The 27589-nt window shown below is 38.2% G+C and overlaps 1 protein-coding gene across 2 annotated transcripts; it reads right to left on the bottom strand.

The window, feature by feature from the left end:
• On the bottom strand, nucleotides 1-27343 carry LOC105057240 (mediator of RNA polymerase II transcription subunit 33A). 2 transcript variants are annotated; one of them, XM_073248932.1, is made up of 12 exons: nucleotides 26952-27343; nucleotides 26741-26851; nucleotides 13518-13865; nucleotides 9485-9801; nucleotides 9283-9374; nucleotides 8821-9187; nucleotides 7774-7981; nucleotides 7523-7637; nucleotides 7003-7170; nucleotides 5810-6482; nucleotides 3171-3377; nucleotides 1-1514 (listed from the first exon to the last, which is right to left on the bottom strand). In XM_073248932.1, the coding sequence occupies exons 1-12, from the start codon at nucleotides 27242-27244 to the stop codon at nucleotides 421-423; spliced, it is 3993 nt and encodes a 1330-aa protein (XP_073105033.1). In that variant the 5' UTR covers nucleotides 27245-27343; the 3' UTR covers nucleotides 1-420. The 2 variants fall into 2 exon arrangements, with proteins under 2 accessions (XP_073105033.1, XP_073105034.1); XM_073248933.1 differs by having other exon boundaries at nucleotides 13518-13834; nucleotides 26952-26975.
• Nucleotides 27344-27589: the final 246 nt, after the last annotated feature.

A 27589-nucleotide genomic window follows, 5' to 3' on the forward strand; every position in this document is an offset into this window, starting at 1 on the left:
TGACTCGAGAATAAACTTTGATTTCCTTATCAAAAGAGTCCTACAGATTGCCTTGCTACTACTTTGTACATATAAAATGAAGAGAACCCACCATGCCACTACTACATCAAATAAATACCAACCTAGGCTCCTATATTGTCCGCAAGACTAAAGCGCCAATCTGGACTTGTCTGTAAAATCCCTTGTACAGAACAGGAACCTATAAGCTCTTTGGTATGGCAAAATTGGATTCATATGTTTCTGCCATGGTCATACACTGTTGGAGTTTCATCCAGGCAACTGATAAGACCTGGTTGCAACTTATGCACAGCAGTTTGGTCTGAAGCAAGGCCATGAATGGACTAACCAGCCTTTAGAAAAATCCACAATCAGATGCACTAGGTATGACTCCAAAGCATCCTAGTGTCGTCAAAAGAGAGATCACAAGACAGACTCCACCAATGCATCCATAGCCGCAGCACCCCCTCGCTCAAGGAGTGAAAGCGCCAAATCATACTCACGCCAACCCCTCAACCCACCGGCCAATTTATGCAGCGTTCCCTGCTTCACCTCTGGCACCCATGTTGGCACAAAACTTACCAGCAAAGCCACGAAGCAGGATACATATGCTTTCCACATTGCTGGGTCACACCCCACTGATATGTTCCCCTCCATAACAGCAGCCACAAAATCCATGTGGATCCCAATCACTCGGGCTCGCCTTGATGAATACACAGATGTGTAGGCTGGAGAAGTATTTCCAATTCCCCATACAAAGGCCCCAGACAAGATCAGTGTATATGCCATCACATAGCCTTCCAGGATATTGGACACTGGCCCAGCACCAACCAGCTTCTCTTCCCCTGAGGACAGCAACAATGTCGGCCACGACTCTTCATACAGCACCTGGACTAGCAGGACTCCACCTGCAACACACAGAAGATTTGCCCCCAGCATGGCCACCTCTTGAACTCTAGAAACAGCAGCAGCAAGCGACAACCTGCTAGATCTCAGGCGAGCAGGTCCAGTGCATGCCCATTCATTCCCTAGCTTGTTTGCCCATTCAATGACCACCTTGAGGATCACTTCCGTGACAAAATGAGTGTCATGGAATGTCCGACATGTGCGGAGGTAGAGAAAACCTGGGGCAATAGGCAGTCGTAGCCCCTGATCGGCCATAGCCTGTCCCAGCAGCCCATGCACTCCTCTATTGGCAGAAAAGTGAGATCCTTCAGTTATAGAAGGACCAAGGAAGGACGAGAAGCAGCTTCTGATCAGCTGGGCAACAGCGTCCTTGTCTCGTGTGAAGGGAGAGCGGGAACATGACAGGACAATGAAATCATGCCACCGCCGAACCTTCTGGGTCCACAGGGCCCCTATGATGGGCATACTTGGCCATGAGGAGCCTGTCGCACAATTTTCCAATGCCTGACCCACAATACCATGGGTGTACTCTAGGCTCTTGTCAAGTTTAAATGTGATTGACAAGCTCACAAGGGCTGCCATTGGTAATGGAAGCATTGGTGGCATCCCACCTGCAAAAAACATCAAAATTATACGAATCATGAATGCTGCAGAAATGTGTCATACATAGTAATGTCAGCAATAATCATTAAGTGGTTAAAATCTGTGTTTAAAAAATGTAGTTCAAGAAATTTGATGCAGCACAACCAAATGGCTGTATCTTTAAGAATTGTTTGCATTAAATGTTTATAATATCAAGAAATATTTAACAACATTTAATGATCCTGGCTGGCTGACATTCAGAATTAGGAATTCTTAATGAGTTTTGCCCTAGTTAACCAGTAACTTTCTAATTAAAGAGATGGAATGGAACATGCGAAAGGTGCCAGGTTCAAATAGAGGAGCTTTTTCCTCAACTTGAGAATCACTGTGAAACTGTTGCAATCCACATAATGATTTTTTTGTTGACTTGTGATAGCATGTTCCTTAGACAGCAGCGACCAATATAGGACAAGAACATGTTAAGGATGATTAAATGGATATGTTGGATAAGGTAGTGAATACATGTATATGACCAGAACTGTCCCATCATATGAAAGCATCTCCAAATTCCCAGCCCATTCTATTGCTTTTTATAATTGTGGAAACAAATCCAAGCCGATATATTTTGAATAATAAATATCACCATAGAATTTGACTCAAAATTAAAAGAAAAAATAATGCAATTCAACTAATTCATTGACTGTATCGAGATATCAGATAATAGAGATGCAAATGAATTCATAAGCAGCTATGGCTTGGCTCACCAAGTGGCTCGTACACAAGCACAACCAGCACTTTGAAGCTCAGCTAACCCTAACAGATAGGCCAGGTTTAACTGCTGGGCAGACTGCAGATATGAGTATAGATAGGCTCCGGCCACCCAACTTGAAAACTGGCCAACTTAAATGACTCTAGAGACTGAAAAAGACAACAAACATAGCTGATTTTGCTTCAGGCTGAAGCTGAGCCTGAACAACTCAGATGACTTATAGCAGTCCTGGTCATATATATAGAAGTCAGCTTGGTGTCTTTGGTGTCGACAATCTTCTGCACCTCGGAATTAGGCAGACTGATTATAACCATCAAGCAGAGTAAAAGCATGCTCAATGTGAAATATGTTTGCGTGATTATGTCCATAATCTTCTGTAGGTTTATTATCATATGCCAGGTATGTAGGAGCCTTAAGCTTGATTTGTATCCCAGACAGTAGTCATAGAGACCCACCAAGTTGAGCACACCCAGGTGTGGGCACAGATGCCTGCACTAACTAACCACTTTATTTTTGAAAAACAAAGATTGTATGGCAAAGCATATCTTAGCTTGTTGGACAAAGTTCTTTCCCATCAGTTGGTTTTAGGCCAAAAAAAGTGTCGACTCAGAACTAAAACTAGTCATTTGCCAGTAATACCCTTTTCTTTTCTTTTTCAAGTAGATGATCGGTATTATCTCTTGCAATGTTCCAACTTAGTTTTTGAAGTTTAATTTTCAAGTGCAAACTCAAAGTAGCCAATCAATTTTAGTGAAGCAAGATTTCCACCACACACTGGCAGACTAGAGCTAAAGCAAAACTGTAACAACCAAGAGCTTAAACAACTGATATGAATGACAGCTGCAAATATGAATGAAACTAGACTCGCAAAAAGAAGGTACAGCAGAAGTAGCAAATAAGGGATACGTTATCATACGTGGATAACAGCTGGCAATATGAACCCCTGCAGATGCAAGAATTTCCTTGATTTCTGATTCAACCGAGAGAAGATTTGCAGCAGGACTTGGCCAGTCAGTCCCATTCATTGGAACTGGTTTCCAGATTCCACGAGTAATTTCTGCTGAAAAATAGCTGATAATAGTGGCAAGGGAAGCTGGCAAAAAATCCACGAGATCCCTCAGACCTACAGCAGGTTTGAGGTTGTCAAATTAAAGAAAGGCATATAATCCACGCCAAAAGTGAAAAGTACAAATGACTGCTTATATTTAGAACTATTATCCTAGATATTATTGCAAAGACTAATTCCTAGTACCAATATAATTTCATAATTTGACCATAATTTGTCACGTTTATGTGTGTGTGTGTGTGTGTAGGGTAAGATTTGGAAACATCACATAGCTTTCATTGAGGCAAAGGTCAAAGTTATGACTTAGAACCATCACTGATCATGTCTATAGGTATATGTTCAATACAACGATCCACTTATCCATGTAGTTGATACTGGTCTCTCATGTATTTGATAGGTAATGGTTATTGAAGGCAAAAAAAATAAAGAACCATACAACTGGGCTGGTACAATAAAGCTGTAAGTAACAAAGAACTCGCAATGACCGTGACAAGGAAAAACCACATTTGCTCATCTCCACCTTGCTCAGGTTAGTAATTCTAAAAGGGTCACCATTAGCATTTATGTCCTCATAATACATATTTTACCTACATCCAAAACGAAGGAGCTGGCTTACCAGGAGGTCCCTATTAAATCTTGGTATGGGCGCTCAAAAATTCCTGCTCTTGCACTTGATCCTCCTGCTTGCCCGACTTCAAAACCAACCTTTCTCTGCATACCACTCTTGAGCTCGTTATTAAAATTTTGGACTTGGTTTATCCTTCCACATAAGGCAGCCACATACTATGGCATATAAAATGTGAAAAGAACAACACCTTCCCTATATGGCATATAAAAGATGATAAGTTAGATAAGGGATTCGTACTGCTTCACATACTATGTAGATTGCTTTAGCTAGCAGTCTAGTGGCAAAACTTATAGCACTAATCCCTCTCCAACAGCTACCAACAAAACGAGTAGTTGAGTACCTAATATTTAAAATCAAACCTAATAAAAGCCAAATAATCAGGTAGTTCTACAACTTGTTTAAATAAAGCAATGACAAACGAGATGCCTCATTATCTCCTACCTTCTGATATTCTTGGGCATCCCTTATCTTATTCATTTTCTTACCCACCACCATTAAAAAGACAGCCATTAGATTATCAGCCATTAGATTATCAAATTAGAGATGTCAGATCATCAAACTTAGGTGCAGAGGCTGTACAAAGGAAATTCAATAAAATAAGCATGTTATCATGAACTAGGATCTGATCATATCATCAATGTCCCCCCAGGTATGTAAAATATGTGATCTGCTCTTTTAAAATTCTTCTGAACCCAAGGGTTGCACCATTAAAGGTTCTCATATGTACAGAAAAGCCTATCACAAGAACACCTTAATTTGCTTCTATGGTACCAGTCAAAGGAAGTGGGATCTATCACTGATATCACCAAAAAAAGATCTTCCAAACTTGAATTTTACTCACATAGCCCACACAGGTTACAACCAAATCTCTCACTCACCCACTTCTGAATCACACAGCTTGTCAATGACCATACCAAACTTTACATTACCTACTCACTCCAAAAAAAAACTCAAAGCTGTGTAGAAAGAACCAAAAAAGAAACAGCTGAATTTCTCTTGCACCTGATATCCCCATTTCTTAAAGATGCCCTTCAGCATCATCCCATGCCCTCCTCCTGTCCGCACCATTTAGGCATGTCACTTGGTCAGTTATAAGTAAACATGAAATGAAACAAGTTCCTTTTTCTTAATCGACAGGCTCCAAAATATTGGTTCATGATCCAGCATAGGTCATAAAAGTTACAGCAGTCATCTTCCAATTAGCATAAATGAGAAAGCATCTAGTCCTTGAAAGCTGGTTTGTAGTCGATATTACAAAACAAATCTTCCCACATTGAAGGTCAAATTAACCAGATCAAAAGGTCACATAAGAGTAACCTCTCATAAACTTAGTCCCTTCAAATTCACCTATTCTTTTAGACAAGAATCTAGAGACATCACGACACTCCAATGACACTAGAAGTTGTTTCATACTTTCTTTTATTTCAGACAACCTTGAGATCTTCCCAGAAAAAGAGCTTTTGATTCCAGATACTTGGAGATTCATACTAGGAAGAATGTGCACAAACTCATTGCTGTCGGATATGAATTTAACGGGGATCATAAACTGTCCAAACCACTTTCTTATATATGCACTTTCTCAACATTTCTAGTTGAAAACCATCAGCCAGTCCTATGGCATCATTATAGCTCCCACAACAAAGAGATTCCAACATTAATTGCACCATGTGATCCATATATTCCTTAAGCCTAATCAGAAAGTCTTACTCAGAATGGGCATTCCTTAACATCCTTTTATAATCATTTCATAGCATACTTTGAGACAGCAATAATTCACTTTTTACGTTTTTCTTTTATCCTATTTAATGATCAGTAAATATATAATATCCAAGCAAAGCTGTGGCTTAAAATTGCATCGAACCTGTAGTCAAGTCCCGGGATGAAAGCCTTCCATGGGCACATGCAGTCAATAAAGCTTCCAGAACAAAGGGAACAGCTTCCAGAAACTCCCATGCAGGAAGTGTTGGCCTTTGATGAGCATCCTCTGTTGTATGTACAGGTGATCCACTAATACTGCTACTGGAAGTTGACGAAGGATTACCAGAAACAGTTCCAGCTTTAGTCATTTTTCGATAAATCATCTTCAAAATCTTATTGGCAACTTGATGAACTGGATTTTTATTACACAGGCCAGAAAGAGTTGAGGCTATGCAAGCTTGATTTTGAAAGTACCAAGCTCGTAGCTTTGGAAATGAGTCGATATACACTGGCTGACTTGGTGTTGAATGAAATGGATCTGCAATACTGTCCATCCTACCCATAGCACTAGAATTTTGCAAAGCAATGCGAGTGTTGCGCATCAACAAGAGATAGTCCAGAGTCAATTCTGACCTAACAGTGCCTCCGCGACCAGCCATACAGTGTTCCTGAGGAGGTTTATAAAATTTCCATGAGCGAAGGAGAAAGAGAAATGCACATGAGAAGACCGCATAAACGGAGGTCTCATCAGATATGCTTGATCTATGATTGGGTGGGGGTGGCAGCGACCCAAAAGCCTCACAAAGTGGCATCAAAGCGGCTGAAACTTCTGGAATCTGCAGATAGCATTGATCTATGTCACTGAAGAAGAAGAAGAAGAAGAAGAAAAATTTGCAAGTTCACAGTTGAACGAGAAGTTACCATTATTCTTTTGCATAGAATCACTTGACACGAGAGTATGAAATAAAAAAGATGGATGACATAATCAGGAGTAAAATATACTTACAAAGGAATGTGCTATTCAGTTTGTCTTACAATAAACTTGGAGGTAACCAATTTATATTGTCCTAACCTAGAGCTAATGAAAATAATTCAATTACATTTATGGAAAGACAGCATTTAGAACCAATACATGAACTTCCCACATGTTAAAAAAGATTGCATGAAATATTTGCAACTAAACCATATACAAGAATACAAACAAGCAACTCATCAACCTAAAGGCAGCAAAGTTGCACGCATTTTTACATAAAAATTTAAATTCTAAGAGAAGCATATGCATAATAAAACAAAACTAATTGGAAATGATGAAGAATTATGAAAGTAGCATATATTGCATGATAGTGCACTACTTACCAAGCCATATAAAGAGAGGATATGAACAATATCTCCACAAGAAACTCCAAATAAAATAGCACTGAGCAGGGACATGTGACCAATTAAATGACTCCCACTTCCAGATAATGAAGGATTAGGAGGCACAGGCGGAGACAGTAACTTGACCACGATGTGCACTACATGCTCCTGAAACATAAAAGAGATTTGGGTTAATAGAAAATCACAAGTTAATACCTAACGATTAAAGCTACCAAAGAAAAATGGACAACATAAACTAGTGAAGGTTACACTGCATCAATGTTATAAGAGGCTACAAACAGTAATAATGCATCAGATTTCAAGGATAGATGGAGATGTTGGAAGATGAAATCACGAGAAGACATTCCCAACTAAAAGGCATCTTAAGGTGTCGTCGTGACAAAAAAGTCCTGGTTGGATGATTTGGAGTTCAATACTAAGGAAAAAACTAGAAACTAGCAATTTCTAGAGTTCAATTTGGACGGCCATATTTCATCAAAACAGTACATCAGTGTTCTACCTGAATATTCCAGCCACGAACAAGGGATGCACCACATAGGATCTTTGCAGCAGCTGATTTTTCTTCTTCTAATCCATTTAGTGCTATATGGTACAGTTTCTCCAGTTCCGCCACACTAAAGCAGAAAACAAAATCATGCATCCACGTAAAGATCACAACCACAAAATCAATAAAACAACCCACGTGCGTAGTTAAAATCCAATAACAGAAGTATGCACTTCTATTCTGTTCCAAATCCATCTCTGAAATACCTTGTAGCAGGAGTTACCATAAGAGCATTTTTAAGTGAACCATTTAGTGGAGCTCCCTCCATAAAGGTTGACCAAGGGGACTCTTGAGCTAACAGCGAATCCTTTGATGGTGCAGAAGGAACCACACAGCCAGGCCAAAAATAAGCAGACGTATCAATCAAGTTTCTTGCAATGCAGGCTTCAACTATAAGATGCAGCATGTTTCCAACTGCAAAAGCAATAAATTGTTGGTGACAAGCAAGTACTTAGAACTTGTCCAATGAGTATTTAGGAGATAATAGGTAGCATAAAAGATTTTTACTGAAGTCCTCTAAGGAAAAGCAGAGCTATCATTCTGATATATAGTTCTATGCAAGGTCCATACTACTGGTGTGTATCACCACGCATCAGGCATACTGCACCATACTAGTGCCAAACCAGTACTCGGTACCAAGGGTGTACCAAGTGTTGCTACACCAAACCGATCCCTATACCGGGTGTAAAAACAGGTAATGAAGAAACAGAGATACAATTCTCTATTCTCCCAAAAAAGTCCCACTTATCTCCCAAGCTCACATGGTTTGCCAAATTGACCATTAGAAACAGAGATTAAAGAGTTTTGCTTCTCACTAAAATGTCGGTTGATCAAGTGATGAATTTCACTGGCATGACCAGACCATTATTTTTGCAACCTTGTCATTTATATCCAAATGTGTAAGTTCCTATATGGAAAAAATCCGATGATACAAAAATGTTATATTAACCAGAACCAAGAGAGGTTCGTACTAGATTTATCTAGCAAGGAAAAGAATAGGCATAAAGAGAGTCTTCAAGTTTCATGAAGGCAGACAACTCATTCATGATTTTTTGCTAGATATATGTATCATGTTTATTTTTCTTTCCTTTGTTTTTCATTTTCTGGTCAAGTAAAAGCTTACTCACTGATACAAAGTAATTCAACTCCATGACCAAAAGAATTGTCACTTCTAATCAAACATTTGTCCTTCTTTCAACTATAATTTCAACAAAGATGGATGCAAATAAGTCAACCTTACAAAACAAGCTAACCTGCTTTTACAGAAGAATCACTGCGATTGGGAACACCAAGATTTCCACCTACTGTCTTTAAATTAGAAAGGAAAGTTGCTGCTTTTGAAGCTGCACTGTTAGCTGCATTGACCACTGATGGAGGCGGCAATAGAAGCCCAGAAAACTGCCCTAATACCTGAAGAGCGGATACTAATCCATGTTTTCTAAAAGCAAAATTATTTTCCTCAGCTCCATTTCCATAGCTTCTGGTTATGCCTTTGCTTATAAGAGAAGGCATTTCATATTCCTCCTTCACAAGAGGAACAATTGACAAAGGGACAATAGACAGTAGCATGCATAGTCGTGCATCAAGTTGAGGTATAGGTCCTTCCAGAGGCTCACGATCCTGCTTGTGAACAAGAAAGATAACAAATATTGACAAATGGATTAATAGATTATTTAAACAAATCACTTTGCCATGAAGGAAATTTTCATCTCAACTCGTTGTATAAGTCGAAGAGCTGAAATCCAGAGAGCTTGAAATGTCTCTTGCCAGCCTGCTCGATTAATTACTTTGAGTGACTTGATCAGCTCTGATAAAAAGAAGAGTACAGGTCACTTTAGCTATAGAATAACTTAAAATCCTACAGGTAGGAAGACTATAAAAAAAAAATAGCACAGAAAACTGTTAAAAAGCAAGCACCTGTAAGTATTTCAGTGGCAGATACAGTATGGAGTTGCCTCCCATCCATTGCATTCTCCATAAACAGATCAAAAGAAATCCAACAAGCAGCTCTACCTGTTCCAGAACTGTGGCATGAAAGGTAGCTACTGGGCCCAGCATCAACCATAACTCCAAGAAGCTGATGCTTATTTATCTGGCATTCCCAATCCATAGCCTTCTGTACATTTGTGGACAAGCTATCTAAAATATGATTTGCAGATAGTAAAGCCTGTGAGGCCGATTTATGCGATTCAATGAACTGCAGTCTCTCCAGTAGACCATTGAACTTTTCAGGCCTAAGCTTGCAGGAAAATATTTATCAGTAACTTCTCTTAAAAATCCATCATATATGATGCAATATTCTATGCACAGATACTTAAATAAAAGAGGAGGGAAAACAAAAGACTAAATTTTTATTCTCCTTCAACAACTTCATTTAGACTTTAGAGACATCAAAGGTAGCATGGTTAGCAGAATCTGCTTCCACTAGAACTTTTAAGAGTGGTTGGCCTAAAGGGATAACTATGCTAAGCTAGGAGCTCTGGTGCAGATTACAAAATGTATGAATTCCCCAGTATGCTAGAAGGTTATTGATAAGTTGACTGCAGAGAAATATAGATCCATTCATGATAACAAAGAATGGAGAAGTTCACAACAACTGGCCCATGAGTAAAGTAAACATTACAAAGAAGCGAAATTCTTTGTGCACCACGGGTGTAGAAAATCCGACATGGAGTGCACCGCCTCGTCCGATTGGTCCACGTAGTCACCACTTTTCAATGCATATTTAATGCCTGCAGGTCGACTTTTTCATTTGAAAATTTTGTATGACGAAAATGCCCCTGCCCTTTGAAAAAATTATGATATTCTCTGTCAATATTATGACATCCTACATCCATAATATGCACAGGATGTCATAATTTTTTCTAAAAAACATAGACATTTTCGTCATTCAAAATTTTCAAACAAAAAAACCGACCTACAGGCATTAAATGCATGTTGGAAAATGGTTGGACAAAAATACACCTCATATTATGATATCTTAAGCCACATTATGACATCATGGGCTATATCAGGCCACAGGATGTCATAATTGTTTTCGAAATACAGGGATATTTTCGTCATACAAATTTTTTAAATGAAAAAGCCAACCTATAGGCATTAAATGCGCGTTGAAAAGTGATGACTTCGTGGACCAATCGGACGAGGCGGTGCACTCCATGTCAGATTTTCAACACCGCCCACGGTGCACAAAGAATTTCTCTTACAAAGAAAATTATGGGCCATATTTCACACCTGGACCTCACATAACATAGGAAAAAGTTCAAATATGATTCTTTCAATCAAATGTCTTTTTTTACCGCAAGCACATTTGATGATAATTTCAAAATGAAAGAGAGAGAGGATCTGGATAGGTTCTATCCACACCATAAACAAGATAATAAGGAAAACTGAAAAAGGATCTAGATAGGTTCTATCCACACCATAAACAAGATAATAAGGAAAATTGAAACCAAAAAAGGGATATTCAAAATTAAAATAATTAAAAGCTCATTATAAAGATACATTACATGTTGTATCCAAGTTCAAATAAGATCCATCCTTGTGATTATCATTTACCTTCCCAGTATTTATATTGAGAGATATGGACAACAGGAGAATTAAAGGTAACAAAAAAAGCCTTCTTCTTGTAATTGAAATAAACCAATAGCCATTTGTCTTTATCTTCAACACTATTTCCATATAATGATGTGGCATGATCAATTCTTACGATCATCATCAAGTCCTCGTAAGAGGACAAATGGAGATAAATTGGAAAAAAATTACAGTTTTCCTCATTGAACCTTGTCACACATGACCTTCTCTAAAGACAATATCTAAGGGCATTGCTCATTTAACAAAGACTGGGCACTAGACTTTCAAGAAAGACATTGTATGTTTTCCTATCAGCATCTAGTGTTTCTATTTCAATTAGGATTGCTTACTTGATGGAGAGTTTTACTTTTTTTGGTTAACTCCTTAAGTAGTGTTTATGTTGAGAAAATTTACATGTGATTTTTATATTATTCTTGTTATAATTTTACAATACGTTTTGACTTATGTAGGCTTGAAGTGGCAAGAGGAAAAAGATCTCCCATAGCTATCATATTCATATTTTGAGTAGTCTATGCCCAAAAGGCATGTTAGGAGATGAGTTACTCTTAACTTTCTATAGGACAAAGAGCAAGGCCTCATCCATGAAAGAAGTGACGATAAGCACAACCTTGCAGATCTGGGAGATGTAACCCAGCAAATGTACTTTGGAAGGTAGGAGCCTACATGTTGATCTTTGGGTTTATTTGAACCAGTCCACTATCTACCTCTTCCAACAGCTTGCATGCAGCACACATCTCTGCCAACCCATTTGCATGCACATCTGTATATTGAAATGTCCATCTGCTGATAAATGGCTGTAAATTCATCGACCTTTAGAATGTGTAGTATAAACATCTCGCCTTAAGATCTTTTATTCATGTAAATTAACAAAAATACTCCAATATCCGATCAATTTGCTTCTCTCATTTCTTTTAGAAAGAACACAAAGTGCACGTAAAATAAAAAAGAGAATATGGTTTTAAAGAGGGTAAATTTAGTAAAGAACCAAGGGAATTTCAGAAGGTGAGCTCATGGCCTCAGACACACGGTCTATACACCATTACACCCTAGGCTGTTTACCTTATATAAAACTATTTGGCATGCACTTCTTCGAAAGGGACCATGGTTTTCTAAAAAGATTGAACTCTTACATTAGCCTTGTTCAATTTTGTGAAGGCTTTGGAATACAGCAGCAAGCTAAACTCCGAGGCTTTCCCATTATAATATAGTATATGGTAGATAGCAAGGTCAACCTATATAGGCCAGTACAAGGTGAATCATACCAACCCAGTAGTTACAACGTCTCGATGCACCCCCATACTGACACAAGGTATAGGTGTTGTGCTAACTCCAAAAACATACCATCTGTTGTTATAGGGGCAAACATACTATACCCAGCCATACTAGTAAACAGTAAGGTTATTGTGGGGGAGGCCGTGGGTTGGATCAGATTCTATGCAGTTCGAGTCAAATATCTATCAACCCAAACTTGACTATTTTAGTAAATAGGTCAGAAATCTAAACCCAAACCTGCCTTTCTTATTAAACAAGTAATCCAACCAGATCTGATGACCCATTTAATAAGCAAGTCGAATCAGGTTAGAATGGTTAAACCGGTTTTGAACAACAGTTCTTACACAGGTTAAACTATTCTTAACGTTAAAAGGTCATGACCTGATCCGACTATTAAATGGGTCAAAATGCATCAAACGAGTCAGGACTCTGAACCTGAACCCAACTTGTTTAACAGACGGGTTTGATCAGGTCGACCCATTTAAACCTGAAAATGTTTATGCCAAAACCGAACTTGCTTAAAGCAGGTTGATCGTAGTTTAGGCATAAATTACCACCCCTAAGTAAAATATTGGTACAGAGTCCGATACCAAGGCTTAGAACATTGGTATATAGCACAGATATAGCTCTGAATTTTGATAAGTATGCAAGCAATAGAGTTACATATGGCCCACATTGCAATAAATTAAATGGAAAAGGTACGGTATGCAAAAAATTCAGTCAAGTTACTATATACAAATACAAATTCGATCACTATGCCCAGCTATAATTTGGGCTGGGATTTTTAATTGCGGTTTCAGTGACGTACAAATTGTTTATTCCATATGCTTAATGTCATGGAGGTAATGATTCCATCTCAGACATCCAAAAAAATGTTTCAATCCCTTTTCCCAGTTTATCAATAGCATAAGACATGGGTGAAGCTACTTTTCCAATTACTATTATGAAATAAAATGTAATAAAACTAATAGCTAAAGAAATATATAAGTTTCAAATCGTCATAATGATCAGAGACAATATGGAAGGGGAAAGGTGCATGCATGCACGAGAGAGAGAGAGAGAGAGAGAGAGAGAGAGAGCATACATATTAAGATAGATGAGACGAAGAAAAAATTTGGCCCTTTTATTTGAAGTAATTTTTTCAACCACCTCCATAGCCAAAAGAACATTAGTTCTACGTAGCTGTTCACGATGCTTGTTCCGGTTCTCATCTGAACTTCCTTTAATGTCTATGTCCATAACTTGATGTCCTTCATTAGCATAAAAGTCGCCATGTCTGAATGTCAATTGCAAACCACAATCTTCTAGTGTGCAGTCGATCAAACTTGTCATGACACTCAAGATGGACAAAACTACCATATGTCCAAAACCCATTTGGTGAACCCCATATGTACGTGAAAGCTGTAAAGCATCATCAACAGATTTAATTATCCTGCAAAAGAGATAATTATTGCATAGGGAATCTGTCACAGGATGCAGCTACACCAGCTATGAAAACCACTTAACTAGAATGCTACACATTTCTGGATCAAACAAATATGAAGAAGAGTAAGATACACAGTAGCCAGAAGCTGAACAATTGATGAACATGAAATATTACGCTTCCAATAAAAATGCAGCCCCCATACATCGTCAAGAGGATATAAGCAAAAAAGCAGGCATGGGAAAGCTGCAGCCAGCTAAAATGGTAACAGGTGTTTTTAAAATGGAACGCTTTCTTTTGCCGTGGGTTGCACTTGTGAATTTTCAAACCCAGTTCACTCACCTAGAGAGCGGGTGCCTTACTGCTGATGTAGCCAGAACTTGACACATTTCAAGGGCATAACTTGAAGCCCAAGCAAACTCTACTCAACTTTCTCTTGCAAAGTATACATGGTATTAGTTCCGTCACAGGCCTTCTCCTAGGACAAATCAAGTACTAGGGGTGCTTCATCCCAATTGGGTTGGAAGCAGGTTTAGAAAGTCCCTTATTTTGTGACTGATTGCAAGTTTTCACAAGGACACCCATGATGTTCAGGGGACTTCATATTTCTGAAGGACAGCATTTAAGCAAACTTTGACATCTCCACCTATGACTAGCAAATCAAACGGTTCAAAATTTATTACTGCAAGGGACAATGGGGTATTTGATCATAAATAAAGTAAACCCTTCTTGAAGTGAAAAGGCAGTTCCATGTAAATCAATTACATGCTAGTTCTTAACCATGTGGAAACAAGGGAGTGGATATAATCTTTTGAAAATCTATCCTATTGCCAAATACAACTCATATAGATGAATGCTAATCTAGAGATAGCATCTTCCACCACAACTAGTCCGGAGCTACATCTAGAGATAGCAAGCTTGCCTCGCGTGTTACATTCTTGACAATTGTGGGCCCTTGTTTCAAGCCTTCTATCACCATAAGTAACAGTAAAACCCCAACAATGCCAGATGAGCATTTCTTGTAAAAGTTTATAAACAGTGGAAAAGTATGAACTATTGGCTAAGATTTTTTTTTTTCCTCCTAACAATTCTTCTTTGTTGAAGCATATCCCGATAAGCAGACCAAGTAAATTTAACAAAGCAGAATGTCCTGCCAAGTTCAGAGACATGATTGACTTCAATGCATTCATATCCTAACTGCACTTTCAAACACCACGACATCAACCATTACACAGCTAGGTGTAGCAATTGACAAAAAAATGAAAAATCTGAGCCCAAAAAAAAAATCATTAATAAAAAGCTGTTAGATAAGTGCCCTAGAAGCCAATTGTTGGCTGACACGTTTTGTAATTCCAGAGCTTAACTTTGTACTTGTAATATTTTTATTATCAATAAACGACATTTTCATTCCAATCATGTTTATGCGTCCATAATTTATCCTAGAAATTAACGAAGATGATTTTTATATATTCTCAAAGTGTTAAGAATTTGAGACATACATTATTAGTGATTAATTTCTAAATGCTCCCGATCATAAGATCATCACGAAGGACAGTGATCAATCCATTTAAGATCGGTGCACAAATCACCTCTCTTCTGAGCAGATGAGTCTCGGATCTGCAGTGTAGGGACACTGGGGTAAAAATGTAGGTGATTATTAGAGAACTTGTACTGAGCGTGACTAACACAAGAAACCACTTGGATATCTACTCACTCATCAGTGGTTGTCTCGATGCTACAGTGGTGTGAATGATCCTTTGACCTAAAGTGTCATCGGTTATTCGCAGTAAGGCTACTGAGTTTGACTACATATTTTTTTGATCCCTGACCATTCGGATTCTTGCTATGTATGTTGACTTCAGTAGGTTCAGATTCGCTGTTAAAAATAGGATGCACCTAGATGGAATCTATCGATCTTAGTAGAAAAAGAAAAGTCCTATGCGATTTGCGAGACTGAGTTCAAAAAGTCTTTGGCCAAAGCAAGAGTGAATACCGAAAAAGAATTTTCAAGAGATTCACAAGTGAACTCGAGTCAAGCCAATCTTTCAAATGACTAACGATGAAGTTTGACGAGTTCTCCATAACCTCCGTCAAGTCGGAACTCACGATAGAAGGACTGAATCATACGATAACTGCACCTAAAGATTCATTCTTTCATTCTATTGAGTTGCCACTACATACTGCTAGATGTCACTAGTGGATTGTAATACTCATCGGACGTCATCTTGATAATCGATGACCCTCGGAAGACAGAGTTGGAATTATTCCAACCCACCGAAAGAAGTTTCGATGATATTGTGATGGAGATCACAATATATCTCACTACCAGATAGAATGAAACCAATAGAGTCACATACAAAAGAAATTCTTGTCCGATCAGATGGTTGATTAACGATTATGAATCGTTAAAGGGTATAATTGTCAATATGATTAATGATTAACCTTATGCAAATATTGCAATTATATAATTCACTAAGTGTTAATGAATTATAGAAAGATTAATTAACAATTAAATTGCTAATTGACTCAATTTAATTGAGCAATGAGGTTCGAATCAAGTCTAATCGAATTGGATTCATTTTGACTTGGATTGGATTTGATTGGATCAAGCCTAATTGTGAGAAAAATTAATTCTTGATTTGATCAAGACTTGGATTCAGTTAGTTCCTAATTAAATTAGGATTTGATTGAGTAGATTGGGTTCCTGATTTGGTTAGGTTCCATTATCTATTTGGGTCAAACCAAATTTGATTTGATTTAAACCAAAATAAGATATCCTAGAATCCCATCTCTCTAAGACTCCCTCTCCCCTTGCACGTCCTAGGTTTCACGTCAGGAAACCTCACGCAAAAAAGATTTTTGCATTGAGGTATTTGCATGAAAGAGAGGAGGGTGCAGAAAGGGTGGGGGTGATACATGGTTATGACTCATCATCCTTATCCATTCCATATTTGAATTTGATTCAAATCTTATGATAAGGATTAGATGGAAAGAGATCAAGAGATAATGGGAAACTTTTGTGGCGCCACCTTATCTTTTTCCACATTAAGAAAGAGTTGTGCGTGAGCACGCCACTCCCTTCTTTGAAGCACAAAATTGGATGCCCCTCCTTTCTTGGCCTGTGGAAAAGGTGGCACCTCCTTCTAGCCCTAATATCCCTTGCTCCCTATAAAAAGGATCCAATAATTGGATGCCTAGAGTATGAGAAATAGAGAAAAAAATTGAGAGAAAAGTTTTGCTCAAAATCCGAGCCTCCTTCCTTCTCTTCCTCCCGTTCTTCTTAGTTCTCAAGAGAGTCTGTAAGATCTGAGAGAAAACCAGATCAGCCATCAAAGAGGAGATCTTTGCAAAAGAGCTAGCACCCCGGGAAGATTATCTCACCTCTGATTGGAACGAGTTCTCATGTGGATACCTGTGGAGACTAGGCACGTGCGTGGCTAGAGGAACTATTCAGATTTACGATCATCCGCTATGGTGTAGTTCGACCAACGCAAGGTATTGAGATTTGATCTCAATATTTTTAATTTTTAATTTTCAGATTATATGCATATTTTAGATCTGGACACGGATAGTATTAGATTTGATATAATGCATGTGGAGTTAAAAAGTTTAATCTAGATCCATTTCCACTACTATTCAAAAATTATTTTGAAATCTATACATGCAACCCTACCCATTTTCTAACAGTGGTATCAGAGCCACTGGTTTTTATGACATGTATAATCTGATTTTTGGTTTAGATCCGAAAGTTTGAATGATTTAAAATTGATCTTGTGCTGATATAAAGTTGTCCTGATATAGGATTTATCTCCTATATTGAAAAGATTGTCCTAGCACAAGATTGATCGGATTTGAAATCTGTTTTCAAAATTTTTTAATCAACCTTTTAGATCTGAAAATAAATGTATGTGATATGTTTTTATTCATGTTAGATCTAAAATTAGAATAATTAAAAGTTCGCATCAGACTGGTATAAGGTTGTCCTAATATAGGATTTACCTCCTATATTGAAAAGATTGTCCTAATTTGATGCAAATCGATTTTTAAAAATTATTTTCAAAATATTTTAATCATTATTTTAATCTGATAATACATGTATTTGATATGTGTATTTTTAGTTTTAGATTTGAAATTTAATATATATATGATATGTGTTTGTAATTTAGAACTAAAACTTCATATATAAGATATATGACATTAGATTTAGATCTGAAACTGTTTCAAGTTCATAAGCCACTAATGCATGCAATGAAACATAATCTAAATTTTTTTTAGAATCTGAAAATTATGTTATTGCATATGGGTATGGATTGAACAAATTAGATCTAGTGATCAAACTACGATTAGGATCAATTGATTAGATCAGACTAAAACCCATTATCGATTTTGAGCAATTGATTGAACCTAATCAATTGTTGATTAGGATTAGATCAAAGGAGATCAAAGTCGATTTTAGTTATAGTTGGTCGCATCGATTCACATTTGATATGAATTAATTAACTCAAGACCTAATTTGGTTCAATGCTTCGGATCCGAGTTAATAGATTAACCTGATCGATTCTAATCAACCAATTTGATGTCTAAGTATCTAGATGGTGGTTATTTAATTGATTCTATTGTCCGACCTGACCAATTCATTGGTATTTAAAAAAAGCAACGAGAGGACCCCCACTCATCTTAACTTATCTGGCCATTTTGAGAGATTAAGTTTTGAATTAGGTTACTTATTGATTCGAGTTCACCCATACCGACTAGGTAGGTCAGACATGTAAATGTATTGATCTGAACTTGATCAATTAGATATCAAATCTGATGACTTAGAAGAAACCTAAACCTAAACCTCCTCACTAAATATTAAGTCTAACGATCTTCCACCGTTGTAGAGATACGGGTGTCTTCCTAACGTTGATCGTTCTCGATTGGTTACAGTGATTCGATTGCATCGAAAAGGTACAATCATTATATTGACATTAGATATCCCAAGATAAAGATGGGGTTAGGCTCAATAACCGTTAGGTGAGAGTCTCAATGACGGCTTTGTGTCCGTTGGTGAACAGTGGATCTGATTTAACTAAAAACTGTGTCAATAACTATTAGGTGAGGCCACAAGACTTAGAGACCGAACTCTTGCTTAGTGAAGCAATGGACAAAATGTTGTCCATTCATTAGTCTGTGCTCACTAATAACTGTTAGGTGAGGTGTGTATGGATCAATGAGACCGCAGTACCCACTAGAAACCGATCGCGTATAGGTTTTCGTTTCTCCATCCGAAGAGTGTGGGAGATTCGAAAAAATAGTTAGAGCCTTGTTTGTTTTTCAAGTCCATAAAATAAATATTTTATAAATACAAATATTTAACTAAAAACTGTTCTCTCTGCAGATAACAATATCGAGTGCCAACCCTTTAGCCCATATCCTTGACACTAATAGGTTGATTGGGACAAACTACAAAGACTGGCTCAAGAACTTGAAAATTGTTCTCAGTTCTGAAAAGCTAACTCATATCTTAGACCAGGATGCGCCTGTGTTACCAGTTCGTCCATCCCCTGATCAATAAGCCGCACTTGAGAAGTAGATGGATGAGGACAATAAGGCAAAGTGCTACATTCTAGCATCCATATCCAATGATCTTCAGCGACAGCATGAAGACATGAGGACTGCCAAAGAGATGCTGACTCACCTGCAAGAGTTGTATGATGAGCAGAGTCGCACAACTCGTTTTGAAATCTCTCAGAGACTATTCAGAGCGAAAATACATTATGAACAATCCATCAATGATCATTATTTGACAATGATCAAGGACATTAAAGAGCTTCAAAAGCTCGGGATGAACATGGATAAGAAATTACAGGTGGATTTGATCATCCAGTCTCTTCCTGATCCATATGGGCAGTTCATTATGAACTATCATATGAATAAAATTGATAGCACTTTGTCCGAATTGCTGAACATGTTGGTGACAACTGAGGGCACCTTAAAAGGTTCAAGGGATACAGTTCTGATTGTTAAGCGGACTTCCTCTAAAAGAAAGTCTTCTTTCAAGAAAAAAAAAAACCTGCGAATAAGCAAAAGAACGAGGTCAAGCCCAAGAAGCAGATTCCAAATAAGACCGACGACAAAGAAAAATATTTTCATGCAATGTCAAAGGCCATTGGAGAAGGAACTGTCCAGCCTACCTAACGACTGTGAAAAATAGAAAGAAAAATGGGCCGTCTGAAGATACATCTGATTTGCTCGTAATTGAAACTAATCTAACAGTTTCCTCTTTTTCTAGTTGGGTTCTAGATTCTGGTTCAAGTGCTCACTTGTGCACTTCGATGCGGGATCTGGAAGAAGTTAGAAGGCCAAGGGCAGACAAGATCACTCTCTGGATCAGCAATAGAACAAGAGTTACTGCTGTGGCCATCGGAACCTATCCTTTGTGACTACCATTAGAAATTAGTTTAATTTTGAAAGACCGCTATTTTGTACCCGTAGATAGTAAAAATCTGATTTTTGTATCTGTGCTGGCACAAGATAACTACAATTTTTATTTCAATAAAGATAATGTGTGCAATTTATTTTGAAAATAAAGTTGTTGCACGTGCTTTCTTAATTGATGGTCTTTATCATTTATATATGGATGCAAGTGTTAATATTAACGAGCAAACTGTGAATGTCGTAGGATCTAAGAGACTTAGAGGTAAGATTAGCCAAAAATATCTGTGGCACCTTAAGCTAGGCCATATAGGAGAAGACAAACTCAACAAACCGGAGAAAGATAACCTTCTCGGGCCATTGACTTTCAAGTCTTATCCAGTTTGTGAGTCCTATCTTCAAAAAAAAATGGCTAACTGCTCTTTGTGGGACAAGAAGAAAGAACCACTGAGATATTAGCCCTGGTACACACTGACATGCATAGTCCATTCGATGTACAAGCCGAGAATGGCTATGTCTACTTCATAACTTTTACCGATAATTATTCATGGTATGGTTTTGTGTATTTGATGCATCGAAAATCTGAAGTCTTTGAAAAATTCATTGAATTCAGACATGAAATAGAAAAATAGATCAAAAAACCCATCAAGATTCTTCGATCAGATCAAGGAGGAGAATACCTTAGTAGAAAATTTCGGATCTATCTCAAGGATAACAGCATAGTCTCACAGTGAACACCTCTAGGGATGCCTCAACTCAACGAGATATCCGAAAGAAAGAATCAAATTCTATTAGATATGATCCGTTCCATGATAAGCTTCACAGATCTTCCTGTCTTTCTTTAGAAACATGCATTACTTTCTGCAATTCATCTTTTGAATCGAATTTTTTCTAAATCCATTCTTACCACACCAGACGAGTTATGGCATGATAAAAAATCAACTCTTGGATATCTCAAGATTTGAAGATGTCCGACCCATATCAAGCGACAACAGACGGACAAGTTAGAGGCTAGATCTTTTAGGGCTCATTTTATAGGGTATCCTAAAAAATCATGGAATACTACTTCTATCTTCCTGAAGATCACAATGTGATTGTGAGCCGTCATATCGTCTTCTTGAAAAAGGAGTTTATCCAAAATGGAGGCAATAGGAGGAAGATTGAGCTCGAAGAGAAGATCTCTGAAAAGCATCGAGTCCTAAAACTTGAACTCAGTAGTGAGCCAGTAGATGTGGTACCTCCTCCACCTCGTAAATCAAGTAGAATCTCCCGTCCTACTGAAAAATACTTAGGTATTCTTACAAAGGATCTAGAGAAAGCAATCCTTATGGGAGATAGGGACATTAGGAATGATCCCAAGACCTATAATGAAACGATGTTAGATATTGATCCCAAGAAATGGATGGAAGCGATGAAATCAGAAATTGACTCCATGCATTCCAAACAAATTTGGACCTTAATAAATCCATCTAAAGGTATCGTACCTATTGGATGTAAATAGATCTATAAAAAAAAAATTAAATCGGATGGTCAGATAGAGACCTATAAGGTAAGACTGGTTGCGAAAGATTATAGTCAACGAGAAGACATTGACTATCAAAAAAAATTTTTGCCCGTGGCCATGCTAAAATCTATCCGAACTCTGCTTGCGATTACAGCTTTTCATAATTATGAAATTTGACAGATAGATGTGAAAACTACTTTTCTAAATGGATATCTTGAAAAAGATATCTATATGAAGCAGCCTTTGAGTTTCACATCCAGTGATAGTGATCATAAGATCTGCAAGCTGAAAAGATCCATATATGAACTCAAGCAAGCATCTCGAAGTTGGAACACTCGCTTTAATGATGTGATCAAAATGTTTGATTTCATAAAAAACGAGGAGCCTTGTGTGTACAACAAGATCAATGAAAGCGCTGTTACATTCCTCGTATTGTACGTGGATGACATCCTCCTGATTGAGAATGATATTTTCATGCTGATATCGATCAAAATATGGTTGTCAAAAAAATTCGCCATGAAAGACATAAAAAAAGCTTCCTACATTCTTAATATAAAGATGTATAGGGATAGATCTAAGAGAATGATAGAACTCTCACAACAAATGTACAGGTGCTGAAGAGATTCAGCATAAAAAATTTCAAAAAGGATCTTTTGCCCCTTAGACATGATATTCATCTCTCCAAAAAAATGTGCCCTGACACACCTGAGGAGATCCAGCACATAAGCAAAATCTCTTATGCTTCGACAATAAAGAGTCTCATGTATGTCATGTTATATACACGACCTGATATAGCCCTTGTCGTGAGTGTCACGAGCAAATATCAGATAAATCCAGATGAAGAACACTGGATTGCTGTGAAGAACATCCTTAAATACTAGAAAAGGACTAAGGATTTATTCTTGATCTTTGGTGAAGGATCGGAGCTGAAAGTGGAGGGATTCATCAATTCAGACTTCATGATTGATGTCGATGATAGAAATTCTACATCGAGGTGCATTTTCTTATGTAATAGAGGATCGATTAGTTGGAAAAGTTCCAAACAGCCGATCATTGCAGATTCGACCAATGAAAGCTGAGTACATCGCCGTCTCTGAAGCTGCTAAAAAAATTTTCTGATTCAAGAAGTTATATCATACGCGAATATCTCGAGAAGAAGTTCGTCGAGGTGCAGAGAATCAACTCCGTGCAGAACGTGACGGACCCACTGATCAAACCTCTCAACCAGCAGAAGACTGAAGCTCACCTTGAGAAGATGGATCTTAGGTATATGGCCAATTAGTTTTAAGTCAAGTGAAAATTTGTTAGATAGGTGCCCTAGAAACTAATTGTTGGGTGACATATTTTGTAATTCCAAGACTTAACTTTGTACTTGTAATATTTTTATCATCAATCAACGGCATTTTCATTCCAATCATATTTATGTGTGCATGATTTGTCCCAAAAATTAACAAAAATAATTTTTGTATATTTTCAAGGTGTTGAGAATTTGAGACATACATTATTAGTGATTAATTTCTAAATACTCCCGATCATGAAATCGTTACGGAGGATAGTGATCAATCTATTTAAGATCGGTGTACAGATCACCTCCCTTCTAGATAGACGAGTCTCGGATCTACAGTGTAGGGACACTGGGATGAGAATGCAGATAGTTGTTAGAGAACAACTTGCATCGAACGTGACCAACAAGAGAAACCACTTGGATGTCTACTCACTCGTCAGTGGTTGTCTCGATGCTGCAGTAGTATGAGTGATCCTTTGACCTGAGGTGTTATCGGCTATTCGCAGCGAGGCTATTGAGTTTGACTGCACGTTTTCTTGATCTTTAGCCACTCGAATCCTTGCTATGTATGTTGACTTCAATAGGTTCAAATTTGCTGTTAGAAATAGGATGCACCTGGATAAAATCTATCGATGTTAGTAGAAAAGGAGAAGTCCTATGCGATTTGCGAGACTGAGTTCAAAAAGTCTTTGACCAAAGCAAGAGTGAATACTAGAAAAGAGTTTCCAAAGGATTCACAAGTGAACTCGAGTCAAGCCAATTTCACATATGACTGACGATGAGGTTTGACGATTTCTCCATAACCTCCGTCAAGTCGGGACTCACAATAGAAGGACTGTACCTAGAAATTCATTCTTTCATTCTACTGGATAGCCACTACATACTGTTAGATGTCACTAATGGATTGTGGGACTCATCGGGCGTTATCTGGATGATCGATAATCTTCGAATGATAGAGTTAGAATTATTCCAACCCATCGAAAGAAATTTCGATGATATTATGATGGAGATCACAATATATCTCATTACCAGATAGAATGAAATTTATGGGGTCACACACAAAAGAGGTTCTTGTCCGATCAGATGGTTAATTAATAATTATGAATCGTTAAAAGATATAATTATCAATATGATTGATGATTAATCTTATGCAAATATTGCAATTATATAATTCACTAAGTGTTAGTAAATTATAGAAAGATTAATTAGCAATTGAATTGCCAATTAGCTCAATTTGATTGAGCAATGAAGTTCAGATCAAGTCTAATTGAATAGGATTCATTTTAATTTGGATTGGGTTTAATTGGATCAAGTCTAATTGTGAGAAAAATTAATTCTTGATTTGATCAAAACTTGAGTTCAATTAATTCCTAATTAGATTAGGATTTGATTGAGTAGATTGGGTTCCTGATTTGATTAGATTCTATTATATATTTGGATCAAACCAAATCTGATTTGATTTAAACCAAAATAGAAAATCCTAAAGTCCCATCTCCCTAGGACTCTCTCTCCCCTTGCATGCCCTAGGTTTCACGTCAAGAAACCTCACGCAAAAAAGGTTTTTGCATTGAGGTATTTGTGTGAAAGAGAGGAGGGCGCACAAAGGGTGGGGGCGGCACATGGTTATGACTCATCATCTTTATCCATTTCATATTTGAATTTGATTCAAATCTTGTGACAAGGATTAGATGGAAAGAGATCAAGAGATAATGAAAAACTTTTGTGGCGCCAACCTATCTTTTTCCACGTTAAGAAAGAGTTGTGCGTGAGAAGAAATTAGATCTGATTTCTTCTCACGCCACTCCCTTCTTTGGCGCACAAAATTGGACGCCCCTCCTTTCTTGGCGTGTGGAAAAGGTAGCGCCTCCTTCTAGCCCTAATATCTCTTGCTTCCTATAAAAAAGATCCAATAATTGGATGCCTAGAGTATGAGAAATAGAGAAAAGAATTGAGAGAAAAGTTCTGCTCAAAATCCGAGCCTCCTTCCTTCTCTTCATCCCGTTCTTCTTAGTTCTTAAGAGAGTCTGTGAGATCTGAGAGAGAACCAGATCAGCCATCAAAGAGGAGATCTTTGCAAGGGAGCTAGCATCTCGGAAAGATTATCTCACCTCTGATTGGAACGAATCCTCGTATGGATATCTGTGGAGGTCAGACACATGCGTGGCTAGAAGAACTGTTCAGATCTACGATCATCGGTTGCAATGTAGTTCAACCCGTGCAAGATATTGAGATCCGATCTTAATATTTTTAATTTTTAATTTTCAGATTATATGCATGTTTTAGATCTGAGAACAGGTAGTATTAGATTTGATCTAATGCATGTGAAGTTAAAAGATTTAATCTAGATCTGTTTTCACTGTTATTCAAAAATTGTTTTGAAATCTATGCATGCAACTCTATCCATTTTCTAACAAAAGCATCATAGGGAAACATCAATACACAGGTGGTGGCTGCTACGTGTATCCACTCAGTCAAATCATCTTATTAGAACTTACTCGACATGGTACGAAACAAGTGGTCAAGTTACAAACACTGTTAATTAGTTAAAATCTTCAATCAGTGAGGGTATGCCTAATTTCTTAGATATAAGCAAGATTTTCAGGACAGTGCTTCAAAATAAATGAGTGGCTGAGGTAAAATTGTAGCAACAAATAGATTTTCAAAGCAATCAATTATCATGAACCAAAGCCTTAGATCCCTGAGTTCTAAGAAACTAGTAACTTGCAACATTTGTGAGAAGCAAGGACTCGCGGTCAATAAATACTACAGCATCAAGAACATACACTAAAAGCACAAAATCGTCAAAGGATAGAGTGGTGCACCAAATCCCCACAATGACCAAACCAGCCTCAGATAAAGCGGTTGAAAGGTAACCAAACTCTGATTTATGTTAGACTACTGTGATTGCCGACCAACTGGTGCAAAAATGGCAGTGCTCCATCCACATCAACTCTAAAAGGTCCACCTTTTTCAGGGTAACTCGGAAAGGAGCATGAAAACGTGAACTTTGCAACCACAGCAGTCAATGGCAGAATACAAGGTAACGTCAAGAAGGGTCCTGAAGGTATAATGACCCATAAATAAAGCAGTGATCATGAAAAATATATATATATATTGAAAATATCATTTGCCTCTATTTTTGCACTGTGAACAATCATGTACCTAAAGCACACTGCTCATTCAGGACCCTCCTAGTACTTAAAAAAACAAGAAAAAGAACCTTCCTTCCCTGCACTAAGTTTCTTTGCTTTATTCATTTTTTTTCCAGTTTCTAAGCCATCTAAAGACATGTCTTGTCCATTTCTTCCATTTCGGTTCACAATTTTCTTCAAGATTCATAGCAATCTAAAAACATCCATACTTGGATTTATGCTTCTTTCCTCAATTTGCACCTCAGAAAATAAAATACTTCTCTAGGCCCAACTTTGTCATACTTCTTGATATGTTGCTGGCCCTATTTTACTTCTCCCAAAAAGGACGTCTTTTGACAGACCTTACCGAAAGCCAAGTTGGGTATAACTCACCCCAAACCTACTTTGATTCCCGAAAATAGCTTATCCACGACAAAAGATCACTTCTTTCCAGACAAAAAATTTCGTTATCATCTATGGCGAAACTAATCAAGGAGGCATATCACTCTCTGAACAAAAATCCATCCAGAAGAAGCAAAGAACTTACTTGTCTCTGCAAGGGCCAGCCTCCATCGAAGGAGGCGAAAGCGCGTATCGACTCAAGAGCTCCAGATACAGCCTGTATGCCTCTGGCTGTGCCCGGCGGTGAGGAATAACCCTGAATCCAACACCGGGAGTCAAGTAGAGCCACGGAAATCGAGAACAAATAATTATAAAAAAGGGGATTTGAGAAGAAGTAAAAGGGATAACCGGCGTACCTGGGGGTTAGGAGGGCCAGGGTGTGGAGGGGGGCGATAAGGCGAGAAGACATCGCCTGGTCAAGGAGCTTCCAGAAAGAAGGGGTGTTGTGGGAGAAGCAAAGATTGGAGACGAGGACATGCCCTAGTTCCGGGCTGGGGAATCCTAACCCCTTCTCCTGGACGCACCGACCCACCTCCACCGCCCGTGCCAGCGGCGGGTCTCCCCGCTCCTCCGACGCCTTCACCGCCTCCATCACCCGCCTCTCCAGCTCCCCTCCGGCGCCCTCTGCCGCCTCATCTGCTGCCGCCATCTCCACCGCCGCCGGCGCTCGCTGGTTCGCTCCGCCCGTCGCAGAAGCGCGGCTCCGCGAAAAAAAAGCTAGAAGACAAAGGACAGCAGAGAAGAACGCGCCCGAGAGGGAAACGAAATATACCCCATTTGTTGTTGAAAAATTTGCCGGGTTGCGGGGCCTACCGCCTTCGGACGATCTCGACTGTTAGATTAGATCCTCGATATTCGTGCCAAGAATCTGGGCCGTTGTTTCCTGGTTTTCTATGCAAGGAGGACGTTTAGATGCCCGAAAAAATTAAAAAATAAGCCGATAACAACACCGGAAATTATGCATTAGACGATGCATGGCCATGCGGGAGGATTT

Source organism: Elaeis guineensis, chromosome 14, assembly GCF_000442705.2.
Source record: "Elaeis guineensis isolate ETL-2024a chromosome 14, EG11, whole genome shotgun sequence".
In the NCBI taxonomy this organism is placed as follows: domain Eukaryota; kingdom Viridiplantae; phylum Streptophyta; class Magnoliopsida; order Arecales; family Arecaceae; genus Elaeis; species Elaeis guineensis.

Coding starts and splice junctions, on each gene's coding strand:
- LOC105057240 (XM_073248932.1), bottom strand. CDS start 27,244: ATGGCGGCAGCAGATGAGGCGGCAGAGGGCGCCGGAGGGGAGCTGGAG. Junction 26,852..26,951: donor CTGGCCCTCCTAACCCCCAG/GTACGCCGGTTA, acceptor TGTTGGATTCAG/GGTTATTCCTCACCGCCGGG. Junction 7,638..7,773: donor ATGGTAACTCCTGCTACAAG/GTATTTCAGAGA, acceptor TTTCTGCTTTAG/TGTGGCGGAACTGGAGAAAC.